Source organism: Gossypium hirsutum, chromosome D09 (genome assembly GCF_007990345.1).
Source record: "Gossypium hirsutum isolate 1008001.06 chromosome D09, Gossypium_hirsutum_v2.1, whole genome shotgun sequence".
In the NCBI taxonomy this organism is placed as follows: domain Eukaryota; kingdom Viridiplantae; phylum Streptophyta; class Magnoliopsida; order Malvales; family Malvaceae; genus Gossypium; species Gossypium hirsutum.
In genome coordinates, this window is record NC_053445.1 from 49,446,607 (window position 1) to 49,463,947 (window position 17,341).

General features: G+C 30.8%; 2 protein-coding genes across 2 annotated transcripts; both read left to right on the forward strand.

Annotated features, from left to right (window-relative positions):
- Positions 1-3,434: 3,434 nt before the first annotated feature.
- On the forward strand, positions 3,435-8,230 carry LOC107890682 (plant UBX domain-containing protein 8). The gene is made up of 11 exons (XM_016815206.2): positions 3,435-3,699; positions 4,625-4,680; positions 4,783-5,269; positions 5,380-5,463; positions 5,542-5,657; positions 5,768-5,978; positions 6,136-6,333; positions 6,445-6,609; positions 7,074-7,217; positions 7,304-7,360; positions 7,714-8,230. Exons 1-11 carry the CDS (start codon positions 3,616-3,618, stop codon positions 7,819-7,821), a joined length of 1,710 nt encoding a protein of 569 aa, XP_016670695.1. The 5' UTR covers positions 3,435-3,615; the 3' UTR covers positions 7,822-8,230.
- Positions 8,231-13,222: 4,992 nt separating this feature from the next.
- On the forward strand, positions 13,223-15,999 carry LOC107890683 (F-box protein PP2-A12). The gene is made up of 3 exons (XM_016815207.2): positions 13,223-13,885; positions 14,210-14,328; positions 15,322-15,999. The coding sequence occupies exons 1-3, from the start codon at positions 13,562-13,564 to the stop codon at positions 15,755-15,757; spliced, it is 879 nt and encodes a 292-aa protein (XP_016670696.1). The 5' UTR covers positions 13,223-13,561; the 3' UTR covers positions 15,758-15,999.
- Positions 16,000-17,341: the final 1,342 nt, after the last annotated feature.

Below are 17,341 nucleotides of genomic sequence, written 5' to 3' on the forward strand. Positions count from 1 at the left end.
TACAAGGGGTGACCCAATCAATAGCCAGAACTTTGACAGCCAGATAAATGACCAGAGAAATCTTCACAATCACCTAGATGAAGTGCCACTATGATAATAAAACCATGAATTACCAACAATTACGATTTCTTATTCAATAATCGGAAGGAAATGCGTAAATTTTTCTTGAAAAAAGAATTTAATGGCACTCAGTTTCACACTTTCACTAAATGCACTGCTACCCTTGACAATTTAACCATATAAAAACAACGAAAGCATCAACAATAACCCCTATATAAAACCATATGTTTTTCATAGAGCAAACTCCTAATGCACTGCAACATTCTAACAGCTAAAGCAAACGACTACCGATCACCAGCCCTACACAGCAAGCTTAAAATAAAAAATAAAAAAATTTTGTTGGCACTTTATAACTTCTTGCATGCAATTTCGCTGGTAGAAAAATGAACTCTTAAATATGGATTGTGTTAGAGATTATCTGACCCAAAATCATGTCACTTGTTAAAAAAATAAATTTAATGACAAAAAAAAAAGATTTGTGGGGCAAAATAAGTCTAACAACAAAATTAAATTTATGGTTTAAAAAATATCATTTCTTGTTAATAAGATCTGCTCATGGGCTGGGTTGTTCGCCCAAATCCAAAGGCCTACCTGAAATTTAGAAATGTTTGAGTAAAAATATTAAACTCAAAAAATGAGTTTGGACAAAAAATTAGTCATGTTTAAAATATGAGATGAGTTCTAACTTGAACATTAAAAGTCCAAGTCTGGCCTAGCTCAGCCATAAGACTCAAGCTTTCTTCTTTTTAAAATTAGTAAATATTAAATTAAAAATAATATAAATATATATTTTTAAAAATTTTAAAAAATAATATAGGCGAACCTAAATAGGATTGGGTTAGTTATTTACAAATAGGATGAAATTGGGCTAATTTTTAGGCCTAGATTTTAGACCAAGCTTGAATAAGTATAAAATGTATTAATATCATGCATAAACCCTACTCGACCTATGAATGCCTCTACTGTTAATAGAACTAATATTTTAATTTTTTTTGTACATTTGCAAATGATTTTTTTTAGTTCAAATATTCATGTTATTCTTTTAACAATATATGTTAACTCCTGTTTAACTTAATTTAATTCTTTTTAGCAATAAAAAATTAAATCAATATATTTAATATTAGAGCGACTTATTTTAGAGTAAAGTTGAAGTTCAAACCCAAATGTTTAGTGTTGGGCCCTAAACCGAGGCTAATGATTAAGTTAAAAGGGTTTTGATGTTAGTCATGGCCCATCTAATATCTACCCAAGCCCAAAGCTTTAAAATAATATATGTATAAATTATTTATAATATCGTATATTTGTCATGTTTTACATATATCACATGCATGAAAGTTGCGAAAGACAAATATTAATATTAAACAAATAAAATTAGAGGTGAAGGGAGGGGATTGACAAGGGGTTTTGCCCCTCTAAAATGAGAAATTATTAAGTCTCCAAAAAATTATAAAATCTTAAACTAATATATACAACGCCCCTAAAAATGTTAGAATTTTGATTTAATTTTTTGAAAAAAACTATAAAAATATAAGTCAATATAATAATAAAATTACATTTTAATTATCATAAAAATATATAATTTAATCTCGACCTTTTTAAAAATCTTTTGGCTTCATCCCTGAATAAAATATGCAGGGATGAAATTATAAACATAATTTTTTTATATTTAAACCTTACTTTAGTATATATATAAGTAATTTAAATAAAACTTGTACATTTTTAAAATTAATTGCAAGTATTTAATAATAAATATAAATATAATTGATTGGGTATTTTTTAATCATAAACCATATTAACATTAAATAATTTTAAAAAATAAAAACTATATCATTTATAATTAAAAATATGGTTTATTATATCAATTAAAAACCGAGATTATTTTAAATTAATTGTAATTTTATGTTAATATGATTTGGAAAAAGAAATACATAACATTAAAATATAAACACAAGACATAACCTATTTAGTTTTAATGGTGTGTTATTGTTTTTTAGTTTTTTTTTTAATCTCAAATAATGGATGTTTAAGAGGAAAACATGCTTTGAATTTGACAAAACTTATTTGTATTTAAAATTCGTAAATCAATTAAGTGACGTAATTGAGATTATTGTTTATTATAACCAAATAATTGACATTAAATTATTTGGAATTATTTGTAATTTAAATAGAAAAACTTTTTTTAAAGCGTAATAAGTATTAAATTATTATATAAGGGATTCGAAAACTTACACATAAATTATGCGTGATAGACTTTAAATAAGATTTCTATTTTTACTAATTAAATTAAGGCTTCATTGTATAAAATTTACTAGTAAAAGAAAAGGATTTATTTTAATTTTTATACAAAACCTTATAATATATATAGTTTATATGATAATTACATCATTGATATTTGGAAATTAGAAAACATTCAAATATATAATTTTTATGAGAGATTTTTTAGATTTAAGGGTAAGTTATAAAAACAGTCATCTAATTATGTCTTTTATTTTGCTTTGGTTGTTTAATTATTAATTTTTTTATGTAATCAGTTAGCTTTTCGCAATTAAATATTTTTGTGACTCTGAACTGATGGAGGCTTTTCTTTATTAGTTTAGTAATAAAATTAGCCATTTAATGTTTACACATTCTATCAATTTGATTCTAAATATAAAAAAATTCAATAAATTTAGCCCTCAATATTTATAAAAAGTATCATTTTAGTTCTAATTTTAAAAAAATCAATAAGTTTAGTCATCAACATTTATAAAATTTGTCAACTTAGTCCTAACTATAAAAATAAAATTAAAAATTAAAAATATCTTTAACCATTTGTAATCTATTGATAAGCCCTATAATATATTAATAAAAACAAGTTCTGAGTAAATTTCATATAATATAATATGGCAATGGTTGAAGGACAGAAAATATGCGGAGTTTGATTCAATACTTAAAATTATCTATAATTTTTTTCGAACTCCACCAATCCAATTCTACTTTTATTCAAAAACTCATTTTCAATTATTTCCTAAATCTTCATTTATCTTCTGGAATATTAGGAGATTTCCAAGCTTGCACGGAATAATCATAGTAACACACGTGTAGTTAAAAGTCTTTAAAATAATTCATTTCTTATTCTTCAAGAAAACATAAAATATCCCACAAACTCTCACTTTAATTCGAACAAAAAAAAGAAAAAAGAAGTAAATTCCGTTAATAATCATCTTAATTATTTAGTTTTGTGTTTTTATTATCCAATTATCTTAATTTTTAAATTTTTTATTTGACTAAATAACATAAAAAATTAATTATCATAATTAATCTGTTTCCATAGTTTTTTCGTAATTAATATTTATTGAATAAAAAAGCCTTTTTATTTTTATGATGACTAACAAAAATAAAAATTATACTATCTTCTTCTCCAAACAAATCCTTATATATAAAAAGGGCTTGCTTCATGCCTGCTCTTCCCCCAACAATTATCTTTTTATTCGTTCTTATTTTCCCCCCTGCATTGAACTGAAATTATAAGCTGCGAAACAGATTAAGTTAATATAAGGAAACCCTAATTTTGCAATGGTGAGACCTAATCAAGAAGCAATCGACACTTTCATCAGCATCACTGGGGCACCCGAAGCTGTTGCTATTTCCATGCTAGAGGTAGGTTTTGGAAAATCTTTAATTAAATCTTAATTTCATTTTGTTAAATTATTAAACTGGATTATCGAATTGGCTTCTGATTGTAGGTTGATCAATGATCGGCTGATTTCTTCTTCTTCTTTTTTTTTTTTAGTTTTTTTAGGGTTTATAATATACTGCTTAATGTTGCTGATTTATTTTTCTGATCATCGTTTGATTCGTTTGTTGAAGATAACTGAATTTTTATTGGTTGTAATTGGACTTGGGTTTTAGCCAATGACTATAATCAAAGGGTTAATTTAAGGTTCGAATGAATTATTTGAAAATTTTATTATTTTTCTTTTCAATTAGTTGTTTTACTTGGATTTAACTTATATTAGTCAAATGAACTGGCTTTAAAGAATGAACAAGAACGAAGAAATTGGATGGTTGACTGGACACTGGAAAGGGGAAAAGCTGAAAGTTGTAAATGTTTTGAATATAGAGTTGTATTCTTTTCATGGCTTCAGAAAAATGTATGCAATGTTTGGCCAGGGATAATGGACAAGTTTTTTTGAACCTCCATGCCTTAGTCATGCTTTCATAAACATGGGCAGCTAACACCGAGAAGTCTCATTGGATGTAGTAAGCGATTTAAAAGTGAAGCTCATATGCGTCATTGCTACTCGCTTTGCAGCTAAACTCCTGAGTGACCGGGGATGGTTGATTTGAGGTTTATTTCTAGCTAGTAGATTCTTAGGTTTTGATTCTGTTGTTTGTTAAGGGTCTTTTTGTAGGTCTTTTTGGAGACAAATGTCTGAGATTGCTGGAAAATGCTTCTTACCATCATATTAATGTCTATTTGGGTTGCCTTTTCTTAGAGTTTTGGATGCTTTGCTTCATATCATAAAATTGAGTTAGATATAACATCTCATTGTTATCTGTTAATTGTTTCACTTGGGACCAGGAGCATGCTGGCAATCTCAATACAGCTGTAAATGCATATTTCAGCGAGGGTGATAGGTATATATTTCTGAATTATGCTAATACTTTTTTATGATAAGTAATTCTAGGTTTATAGCTTTATTTGTTTGTTTGTTTTCTCATGTTTCCTACAAAAAAAAGGCCAAGATCAACCATAGTTCCTGTAGATGATGCCATGGATATAGATGATCCAAATGAAGTTGTACCAAATGGGCCAGTCCTTCCATTTCTGCCATCATCTAGAACAAAAGAACAATCGTCTCTTCATGATCGAAACTTCCATAGCAGTTTCTTCGATGGTGATTCTGGTTCAACTCATGAACCAATGGTTACACATCCAACAGAGGTGAGAGAGGTTAAGAATAGCCATGAGCCATCTAGTCATGCTCCTGTTGTTGAGGATGCCTCTGAAACTGCACAAGCTCTCGGCCCGAATTCCCATGAGACTGTTACAATTGATGAAGTAGGTGACGATTCAATTGCGCAGCCAAGATGGCAGAATGATAACTCTAACAACCAGCATGTTACACCCAGCGCTCCTGCCTTCGATAATTTGCCAGACTATGGCAATGACATTGAAGAACAAATGATTCAAGCTGCCATTGAGGCCTCTAAGCGGGATACTGAGGCAAGTTTTAAAAAAAGGACGCTTCCAGTTTGATAGTGTTGTGGTGCCCTTCATTCTTGTAGTTGCTGTAAATGCTTGTTTTACAGATTGCCTTTTTCATGTTTGGGCAGGAGTTAAGTAATACTGGGCCTTGGCATAATATGTCTCATTCAGAGGATGCTGTACTTGAAGAAGCAGTTTCATTGTCCTTTAAGGTTTGTTGTACTGTACTTTGTTCAAGTCATGTTTTCCTACTATAATCTATACGTTTTTTTTAACATGAACAAATTCAGACAGCAGAGCAAGAGAAGGCATTGCGTGAGCAGGGTTACTGTGCCAGAACATCAGAAGTGGAAGCTTCTATACCACCTAATGAGCATCTTGGGAACATGGCAGTCTCAAATGGGAGGTACAGTCATTGTCACCAGTTAAACAATGGGAATTATATTGTTGTTACAAACATGGAAGTCTATGTGCCTTCTCTTAATTTTATGGCTGTCCTGAATTGAGTTGATGTAGGTTAATGGAAGGAAGCTCTTCCATTCAAGCTGAAGCTGAAGATGGGGATGAGCAGCCTCTAGTTAGGCACAGTTCTAGACAGACATCATCTGGCCCAGGAGAATCTGCAAACGAAGTTGGAGTTGTGGAGGCTAGCGCACCATCAAGTCCTGGACAGCAAGGAATAGGCAATCTCCCGCTGAACAATGGAAATGAATTCCCTTCTGACGAGGTTTAATCCTTTCATAAATTGTGCAGATGCCAAATGAGAATTTAAATATATGTTCTATTCCATTTATTTGCTCATGACTTTCTCCTCTAACTAATGCCTTTCGCCTATGTTCTTTACTAAAGAAAATTCTGGCTTTGTGTTTTGTATTATATGATAGTGGGGTGGTATTTCTTCTGTGGAACATGATGAGGCAGTCATGCTTGAGGCTGCGATGTTTGGTGGAATCCCTGAGAATGGGTATCGTTTTGCCTATGCACCTCATCACTTCATTCGACCTGAGGGCTCTAATCCCTGGCGTACCCCTCGTCCTCCATCACCCTCTTTGGAAGCTCAACGCCTGATACGGGAACAACAAGTTAGTTTTTCTTTCTTTTGTCATTTTGATTTGTGCTCTGACTGAAAGTTATATACTTCTTTGGGCCAGAAGTAATGGTCTAATAGTTGCTTGCATACACGATGCATTCAGGATGATGAATATAATGCATCATTGCAAGCTGACAGAGAAAAAGAGTTGAAGGCAATTCAAGAAGCTGAAGCTTGCCGTTTAGAGGAGGAAGCAGCTAGAAAAGCTGCTCTTGAAGAAGAAAAACGGAAAGAGGAAGAGTCCCGCAGGAAAATGGAGGAGGAACAGGTAATTAATTATGCTCTGATCATTGGTAAATCAGCTCAATCCATTTATTATGGAAAATGAAATGTTCTGTCTCATATCTTGTTTCCTGAGATAAAGGGTGAGATCCTATCAGTAACTTTATTATCTACGTGTTTGCTTATAGCTTTATATGGGATGATTTAGATTTTACCAGTAAATTTGTGCTGGAAGGAAAAGAATTGTAAAAACCTTGAACTACTTGTCGATTTTACTTCAACAAGTTATGCTGTGGATGTCTTACTGATGATATAATTTGCATTTTATTTTTAGGATAATTTACATTTCTCTCTACTAGAATAAATAAGTATTCATCTGTTTGTTGCTTTTCTCTGCAATTGACATAACATCATGCTAACATACTCCATTCAGGCTTAACTGAATAGTTACACTGTAGATATGCAGTTTTCTTGCTTCTGAATTGCATCATATGTGATTCTTACTTGCAGGAATGTGAGAGACAATTAGCTGCTAAAGAAGCTTCTCTGCCTCTGGAGCCATCAGCCGATGAGGAAAATGCTGTAAACCTTCTAGTGCGAATGCCAGATGGCAGTCGAAGGGGCCGTTTATTTCTCAAGTCTGACAGGCTGCAGGTAAATTCATGAATAAAAGTTCACTTCTATCACATTTCCTTGTGCAGAAGGCTTAAAACTTGATCTGATTTTGATCTGCTTCGCAGTCTCTCTATGACTTCATAGATATCGGTAGAGGAGTCAAGCCAGGCACTTACCGATTGGTAAAGTTTTTGTCCCAAGCTTTTTGCCTAGTTCCGTATCATTCTTGGCTTCTTGTTAATCTAGATGGATGCATGATTTATTTTACACTATTTAAGGATTAGTTTTCACTTATTTTGGTCTGACTTTTTTTTTTTGTGAAATACCTATCTCCTATGCTGCCTGACACATTTCGGATTTGGGTATGAGAGAATGGTTCTCTAAGAACCCTCTAAATATATGGAAAAAAGTCTGTACATGCTTGTGTTGGACACACCCGCATCCAGCGCTCACTCCACATTCTGAGTGACTTTGCTATTGACTACTTGCCTTCCTACAAGGAACATTTTCCACATTAATTTGATCATTTCAACAGGTGAGGCCGTACCCAAGGCGTGCTTTCAGTGATGATGAATGCAGCTTGACGCTGAATGAACTTGGATTAGCAAACAAACAAGAAGCCCTATTTCTGGAGTTGATCTAATAACATCTTAACTATTACATGAATATCATAGAATACCACTAGGTAATTTTAGTTCACTTAGATTATGGAATTTCTTAAGGGTTCGTGAATGTTTGAAGCATATGAAATTTCAGGAAGGGTACAATTTACCTGAATGACAATGGCCTGTGTTTTACTTCTGTGAGTGGTGTTCAATTTGATGGGGTCACAATTGGAGTGACAATTATTATTACTTGGCATCATATTAGGGTTCGAATTCCGTCTTTCATACCCCTCTCAGATTTGTAAGATTAAAAAAAGGAGAAAGAAATTGATTGGAAGGGGCATAGGGAATATATTGTATATAATGTGTGGATCTATTAAAATGGTCATTGTCATGAAGCACAGTTTAAGTCACATCTTATTAAAACCATTTAGTGTTTAATTTCAATATTTACGAGTCGTATTTATTTTTGTTATAAATTTAGTTTTCAACATTTATGTCTCTTATCAACATTTACATTTTTTGTGAGTGTATTTTTTTTTTCAAAAAAAAATTGATCTTAATTTTCAAAATCAACATAAATGTGATTAAAACTATTTTTTTATGGTATTGGTATGGCAACTCGATTGGTATAGGGGCACTTCCAAAAGTGTTTCAAAGAGGAGAAGGGTTATTTTGATGTTGGTTTGCTTATGGCCTTATTTAAGTTGTATGTATTTTCTATCATCATGATTAAAGAATCAAATATGAAACTTTATATAGGACGAAAAGAGTATTTTTGAGATGTTTATAGTCATTATGCCCAGCGTTAAATAGATTGGGTATTCACCCTATTAACGTCTCAAATTAATGACGAGTTTGATTTGGATCTTACCTAAACTACACCCAAATCGGACCGAACCATTTGTTTAACTATTATTCTCTTGTTTTGTTCCTTTAAAATAATAGAGTAAGACATTGATTTCTCAAAAGGATCAATTCTTTTGATTGTATGATAAATTTCTTTGAAAAACATTGGTGCACATGTAAGCGAGGCTTAACCAACTAGGTTGTTATATTTAAAATTTTAATATTTTTAGTTTGTATTTTTTTTTGGTTAAAGACTACAATTTAACTATTTTTAAAAAGTTGATTGAATTTAATTTCTTTTAAAAAGTTTGACTAAAAATAAATAAAGGTGAAATTAACAAAATGTATATATACAAAACGCCAAAATTTTGATATATTTTTTATTTATTATTTTACTACGACCTCTACTTTTAAATCAGCTTTATGAAGTTGTAATACCCATGGGTGCCCATTCTCTTTCCGACCATCATAGTTCGTCTTACTCTTTTACTGGATAATAATAAGGATGTACGAAACCATTTTTGGCTTTTTTTGATGATTTGCACATGTTTGTTTTTATCAGCTATCAACGTAACATAATATCCTTGTTTCCAAGATATCAAAATGCTGATATCTACTTGTATTATCATTCGGTTCATAATATTTAGATGTTAGGTTTATCACTATTTTTGGTTCATCCAACAACAACAAAAAAATCTTAGAGAATGCATTCGTCTTCTCACGTCATTTCTCGAGTTAGCACCTCGGACCATTTGCATGTACCCTATCAAATCATTTGTTTAGATATTTTTATATTAATATTCATGTAATTTCTATTGAAATATTTTGTTTAATAATTTAAATCCAATCAGATTTACGGGATTCAACAGTTAAATTGAGATTTGAAAAAAAATTATGTGACAAATAACTTGTCGAATATTTTAGGACTGAAAAAATAAAAATAAAAAGAAGTATAAATTTGATACTGCATGTAGCGTCCCGTACAATTAGAGGAAATAAATACAAAACACAAGTTGATGATGGTGAATTGGTGATGAGAGGCCTACATTACCGTGCGAGTTCGCCGCTAATGTCAGCATCATATTTAAGGCTAACATTAGCCTTTGAATTATTAACGTTGTCTTCTTGTTCTCCCATCAGCATCAATATTAGCTATCTTTCATGATCTTCCACAACCAAATGGAATGACACGTCCACTCTCGCGCTTCTTCATCATATAATTACAAAAATAAAGACAACTTACAAAAACAAAGTAATGCCCTTCCCATAGTGGTTTTGTTTCGGAGATATTTTCTTTTCCTTTCATTTCTGGTCAATAATTTTTCACTCACATCTTTCAACTTTCATGGATGTCACCATCTAAAAAGAAACTTTTATCCATCATCCATGCCAAACAGTCATGTATAATTACACGAGTTGTAGTATAGTGTGATGGTTGTTCACCTCATTCTTTATTCATGTGACAGAGGGGGGTTTAATCCTCACCCATAGGAATGAAGCACATTTCATAGCTAGTCATTTACCTTTTCGGAGAGCACCCGCAACAAAGGGTTTAGTCACTACTATTGGCAATAGATAGCCTGGTTACGGAGAAAATATAATTACAATTTAACCCCTTAACAAATGTGATGTTGCAAATTAATACAAGGATAAATTACACCTCTACGTCACTAAACTATTAATGAGTTTGTGTTTTGATCACTCAACTTCAAAAGATTACGTCACTGAACAATTTTAAAGTTTTTATTTAAGTCATTGGGTTATATTAAAATTACTATTGTTTGGTCTTCTTTGTTCACACCACCTGTACCAATCTAAAGCTCTCATTCCCCTTCTATTCTATACTTCAGTCATCTTCTTCTTCTTCTTCTTTTCATGAAATAGCTTTGAACATCACGAATTTACAAATCAAAATCCAGATAACTTTCTTCTCTAATCTCCGACAATAATCATTAGACCGACTTGGATCTAAGGTATGTTCTTCTACTCATCAATGGGTAATAATCTACAGTACTAATCATCAAATCATCACTTAGAGCTAGCTATTGAAATGAGCTTTTAAAAAAATAACATCCCAATAATTTAAATAGTTCAACCGAATTGTTTGCCATTAACATTATAAAATAATAGTTAGGCAATATGGTAGCACTCATGTAAAAGACATTTCCAGACAAATTACATCCCTATTACTATAAGCTGACACTAATAAAGCAAATCCCAGCTACATTGATTACTGTTGCACCTCACTCTATTGGTCACTATTACATTTGTTTTTATAGTATTGTGTTATTCTTTTCCTTATATTATTGATAAAAGTAAGATTAAGGAATGTTTTTATAAATAATTTGTTTGAGAATAGAATGATAAAAACATGGTGTTTGTTAATTAAACTATATTATCAAATGTTCCCATAGATGTAATAAGCCATTTGTTTTATTATTATTATTATTATTATTAGTGTTACATTTTAAAATAAAATAAAAAGACCCACTTATTAACCATATGACAAAAATAATAGGTTTATATTGAATCTAAATTTTATTAGCGTTACTCATGGACTTACATTTTTTAAATCTAAACCTTAAAATAAAAATTACGAATATTTGGCATCTATTTTAATCATTTAATTTTTTTTATTTAATAGTATGGATTCCATTCTTTCTCTACCCAAATTAAGAGCTCATTTGTTGAGTCCGAAGGTGTATTTTCTCAAGAAAATAAATCGTTTAACTTGTTTTTAAATATTTAAAATCCTATTATACGTGTATGCGTGTGAAAATCACATATTTAAAAAAGATTGATAATTCATGAAAAGTTGTTAGTTATGTATCTATCGTACATTTAAAAATTTTATGATGCGATTAATATTTCTTAAAGAAAAGAAAACATATGTCCTATAACTATAAGCAATACAACGGTGCATAATATTTTAGGGATAATAAACATTTTTCTTGTTTTACAATGAACAAATCGATCTTTAATAGTACAAAATTAATTTAAAATTCTAAAGTTTATTGTTTTCAATTCCCTATGTTAAATTTGATAATGAAACATGCAAATATATATTTGATGTTAAAAAAATAAAACACGTGTCCATTTTTGAGAGGTTGGAATGGACGGCTGGCTTCTTTTAACATTGTTAATGTTCTCGAGTAAACTGTACGAAAGAAATTAACTTTTTAAGTATAAAAACATTAAGAAAATTATTTTAAATAACCAAACCGGAAAAAAAAAACCGAAATACTTTGAGGACAAATAATGCCCTTAAACTAATATTGAATAAAAAGAAATCCGTATGCATTATCATTCATAAAAATATATTCATTAATGATATAGTAGTATAACGCTGAGAGTTGGTAGCCAAAATAAAATGTACATTTTTTCGGGTAAATTACCAATAAAAACCCCTTTATTTTTAAAATTATCGAAATGGGTCAGGTCCTAAATTAATTATCAAAATGGGTCAATTTCTCTAAAAACGCGTCCACGTCAGCACGTTGTCAAGGGATAAAGCAGGAAAACGCTTCCTCAAGGAAGCGCTTTGTCCACGTGGACAGAAAACGCTTCCTTGAGGGCGCGCTTTGTGTCCACGTGGACAAAACGTTTTCTTGAGGAAGCGTTTTCTCGATGTCTACTACAATACCAACGGCTATTTTTTTTTAACCGTTGGTAACCCCCCAACGGTAAAAAAAAACTATAAAACTCCCATTTCATTTTTTTCACACTTAAATCCTTTTCATCTTCAATCTTTCAATATTCTCTCAAATTTCTCTCAAAGCTCTCTTTAATTTTTTCGAAAAAGCTCTAATTTTTTTTTGAATTTATTTTTTAAATCAAAAAAATTTGATTGTGTTATCAATGGTCGGAAAATTAATTCGTCTCAATGATAAACACATATCCGTCAAACAAATGAAAATGGTAAGTGTTAAATTTAATTTTTAAATATTATTTAAGATTTTTTTCATTTATGCAATTTTAAATAATTTTTAAAATAGTTGTTGGGGGGTTACCAACGGTAAAAAAAATAGCCGTTGGTACTGTAACAGACACGGTAACGTGGACGTGATGATAAACGGCTTTATCCCCTGACAACGCACTGACATAAACGCGTTTTGAGAGAAATTAGCTCATTCCGGTAATTAATTTAGGACCTAACCTATTTCGGTAATTTTAAAAATAAATGGGCTTTTATTGATAATTTCCCCATTTTCTCATATTTATAATAATTTCACCTTTACAAAATAAAAATAAATTGGATTTTAAAATTTATATTACACTTTTTTTTTACAGTATTGCATTTTTTTTATATAAAGAAATATAGAGAAAAAATGAAATTTCTTTTTGTAACTTTGTTTGTAATAAAATGATTTTTTTTTTCTAAACAAGGGGAAAAATCATAGCCCTAAATTTCCAAACCTAGTAATACCTAGGTTTATACAACCCCATGAATATAATAATAATAATAAATTAGCCCTAAATCAAAATATAACGTAGCTCCTAATCCATGGTATATTTATAATATTAAATAAATATAACAATAATAAAAAGTTAAGAGGAAGAAAATATCCAAAATTTAAATCAGAAGTCAACAGGAAAACTCAAATCAAAATGATATAATTTTTTAATATTATAATAGTGAAATCAATGAATCAAAATCCAACAGCCTTCCTTTCCTTAGTAGACCACCCAAAGTCTCCCCTTTCCTATTGTCGCCCTTTTTTTATCAGTAGATATAATAACAGACAAAACACATTAAAAAAGAAGAAGAAGAAAAAAAAAAAAAACCAAAGATCCTCAAAAACCAAGCACGCGTCCATCTTCGCCACCTCTCTGTTTTTCTAGCTCTATCTCTTTACTTCCTTCTTTTATGATTTATAAAGCAATACTCTGCCTTAAGAACTCTGCAGTTTTCTGTTTTGTTTTCTCTTGATGGGTGCCTATTTCTCTGTTTTGTTCATTAACCAAGGGGGTTTATCATCTGTTTCATCATCGTCACCCAGTTTGGGAGATTTACCAGAGAGCTGTGTGGCATCAATTATTGGGTATTTGGATCCTCCGGAGATATGTAAATTGGGAAAGTTGAACAGAGCATTTAGAGGTGCTTCTTGGGCTGATTTTGTTTGGGAATCGAAGTTGCCATCTAATTATCAAGTTTTTGTTGATAAAATTCTAACTTTTGTGCCTGAAAATTTGGGTAAACGAGAAATATATTCATTGCTCTGTACAACAAATACTCTTGATGGTGGTACCAAGGTATGGTCTTTTACATCCCTTTCTTTCATTGTTTTTGTTTGGATACCGAGAAAACTGGGGTTGAAATCCTGGGTCTTTCAACTTCTCTTTTGTGTTTTTATTCTTGTAAAGACTCGAAATTTCACTGTTATTTTCCCCTATGAGTCCTTTTGGCTTTCACTATTAGATAATCCTGGGTCTTCATGACTTGATACTTCTTTATTTGTTGAAAAACAACGTAGCAAAGCTGAGTAAGTCCAGGTCTTTATTTTTTTTTTAAGAAATAAACAATTATAAATTCGTAATTTTCATGGCTAGCCCTTGAGGATTTTTTTTTCTTTGCAGAAAGTATGGCTAGATAAGAGCAGTGGTGGTTTATGCATGTCAATATCTTCAAAGGGATTACATATAACAGGGATTGATGATCGAAGATATTGGAATCATATTCCAACTGATGAATCTAGGTGAGGTTCAAGAGCTTTTCTTTATCATATTAAATTGAGGGAAAATGGTAGGATTTCTAGTTTCTTATCATGGATTCTTTTAGATTGGCTGATCAAAATCAAGATTTTTTGGGGCATATCGTGCCGAATCGATCCACAGTATGTAATTTTTTGTTCGTTTTTTTTTGTTCAATTTCAGTGTAATCCATGGATCTCCATTTCTAGATGCATGGTGATGATTATGATGATTGTCTAAATGGTATTTTATTCTTTAAAAACTTGCCCCTTTAAGGGAAAAAAAAAAGCCTATTTTTTGGCTGGCTGTTCAAGGTTTTGTCATTTCCATAGTTAGAGTTGTATTAGTGGTTTAAAGCAACTGTGTTTGACATTCAAATCTCTATATTAAGTTGCAGAGACGAATACTTAACCCTTTATTTACATGAACTCGAGGATTTATTACACAACTAGTTAGAATTCTCACAAAAAGATTCAGTCTCTTGTTCTTTATATTACTTTTTACTTTTTGAATAATCTCATTATAGATTCTGAGCCCCTTCTCAACCCATAAATAGGTGGATAATGTGCTGAAGTGCACTCGAATCCACGTCCTCCTGCATTGGCAACAATGCCTATGCAAATCGAGTTAAGACTCATTCGTCATTATATTGCTTTTGATTAAACTATAAAAAGCATAGCCTTTTATTTTGTTTCTTGAGCTTTTGAAGGATATGATTCATACGAATACTGTCGATATGCAAAAGCATAAATACGAGGTTGATTTGTCAACATTGTGAAGTACAAGCTAGAATCTAAGAATTAGATAATTTACCAACACAGGTTTGATCATTTATGTCAGACCTAAGTAATGACTCATTGCTTGTTGACCGTTATTTGAAATTCATTATATTCATACATATTTCTAATTTGGTCGAACGTCAGAGTGATTGTTGGGATAGATGGTGTTGAAATGGAATGCTGGATGCTAATGTCAATTTCCGTTCCATTGCGATTTAGGTTCCATTCGATCGCATATCTGCAGCAAACCTGGTGGTTTGAAGTCGACGGAGAGGTGGAATTTCCCTTTCCAGCAGGAAGCTATAGCGTTTTCTTCAGACTGCAGCTAGGTCGTTCCTCTAAGAGGTTTGGTCGCCGAATCTGCAACTCGGAGCACATCCATGGTTGGGATAAAAAACCCGTAAGGTTTCAACTATGGACATCAGATGGTCAGCATGCCAGATCTCAATTTACTTTGAATGAACCTGGAAAATGGTTTCACTACCATATCGGGGACTTCAATGTCGAGAACTCGAATTCATCAACAAAGATTAAGCTATCGATGACTCAAATCGATTGCACGCATACGAAAGGGGGTCTATGTTTAGACTCTGTTGTCATATACCCAAGCAAATACAGGGAGAAATTAAAGCAGAAAGGGTTTTTAAGGTGCTAAACCCTATGTTTTTAGAAGTTGATATTTTGTAGTACGGTATATGTATATTCAAGAGAGTGTGTTTAAGTTTTCTAGCTGGTTTTTTTGAGGGTTAGAGACTTAAAAGAAGTCATTTTTGTGTGCATAAATGTTGTCTCCATTTGTTTAATTACTATGTACCTTTGAGCTTTTGAGAGTAGAATAATTTCTTTCTTGGGAGCTAAGCATTATCTTAATAAACCCATTTCGAAATTCGTGTGCGATATACGGGTATTTTCAGCAAATAATCCATTTTAGCTAACCTACTTTATCAATTTGAAAAGCTTGGACTTTATGTTGGACTTTGTGTTGTACTTAGAATTGTACATGCGGACCAGGATTTTTTTTGGTAGAGGCCCGCCCCGACCCAGATATACAAAAAAATTACTTTCTTTTAATTATTTTGTTGTTTCTTTTTTGCTATTTTGTTACGATTTTATTATTATGCAAAAAAAATAGGATTATTTATAAACCGCGTTAGAAAATGATTGTGTGCAAAATCTCTCTTTACTTTCTTTGTTTTTATTTTTGTTTTGTTGGATGCTCAATATCGTGATTGAAACATGTTTGGACAGTCATGTTCAACTTATAGCAAACTGAAGTGTTTTGTAAATATATTTATCTATTTAAATCTCCTTTTACTTACAATTTAAACTATTTTTTAATTTCATATATAATATATATTTCATGTGTGTTATTATTATTAGTTTTAAATCTTACATTTCATTATATATTGTAAGTAATGTTTAAATGCAAGCTTATATTCTAAATACATGACCCCACACGCATGTGTTATATTTATATAGAATTTTTAGTATTTATATAAAATTTATTAAATTAATTTTTATATTAACATTTTAACGTTCATAGCACGTCACATTGAGGTTAGTATATATATGCGCATATATATAATAATAAAATAGTGGAATTTATTAATGTTTTTGAAACTAATCAAGTAATTGGTTTAAATGGTTGAAATTAAATAAATTATTCGAAATTCATAAAAATTAAAATAAAAAATGTTAAAATTTATCTAATCCGATTTGACCGGCTAAATTAATTTTTAATTTAATTTAACTAATTTGCAATTTTTTACCTGGTTATGAATTGATATACTGATTAATCTCTCGATCTACTCCGTCCGACCGAAGACGTAATATTGATATATGATATCTTCCAATTAGGATGGCAAGTTGCCTACTTTCATGGGTGATAGAAAACCGAACATTTCCAATTCCATGCTCTAAAAACACAACTTCCATTCCATGTTGAGAGGATACATATTTAAAATACTGTTTTATATTAATATCTATATATCTTTTATAAATTAAAATTTGATAAAATATTTTTAAATATTAAATAGTAATTAAGATTAATTTTATAAAATATTATTTAAGTAGATTAAATTATAAGTAAAGTAGCAAAAAAAATTATGTTTTAAGTTTTCGATTAACATCAATAATATAGAATTAAATTAATTCATCAATAATTAAATCGATTGATTCATCTATTCAACAGTAATGTAATAAAAATGTTAAAAACTCATAAACCGATTAAACTCTAATT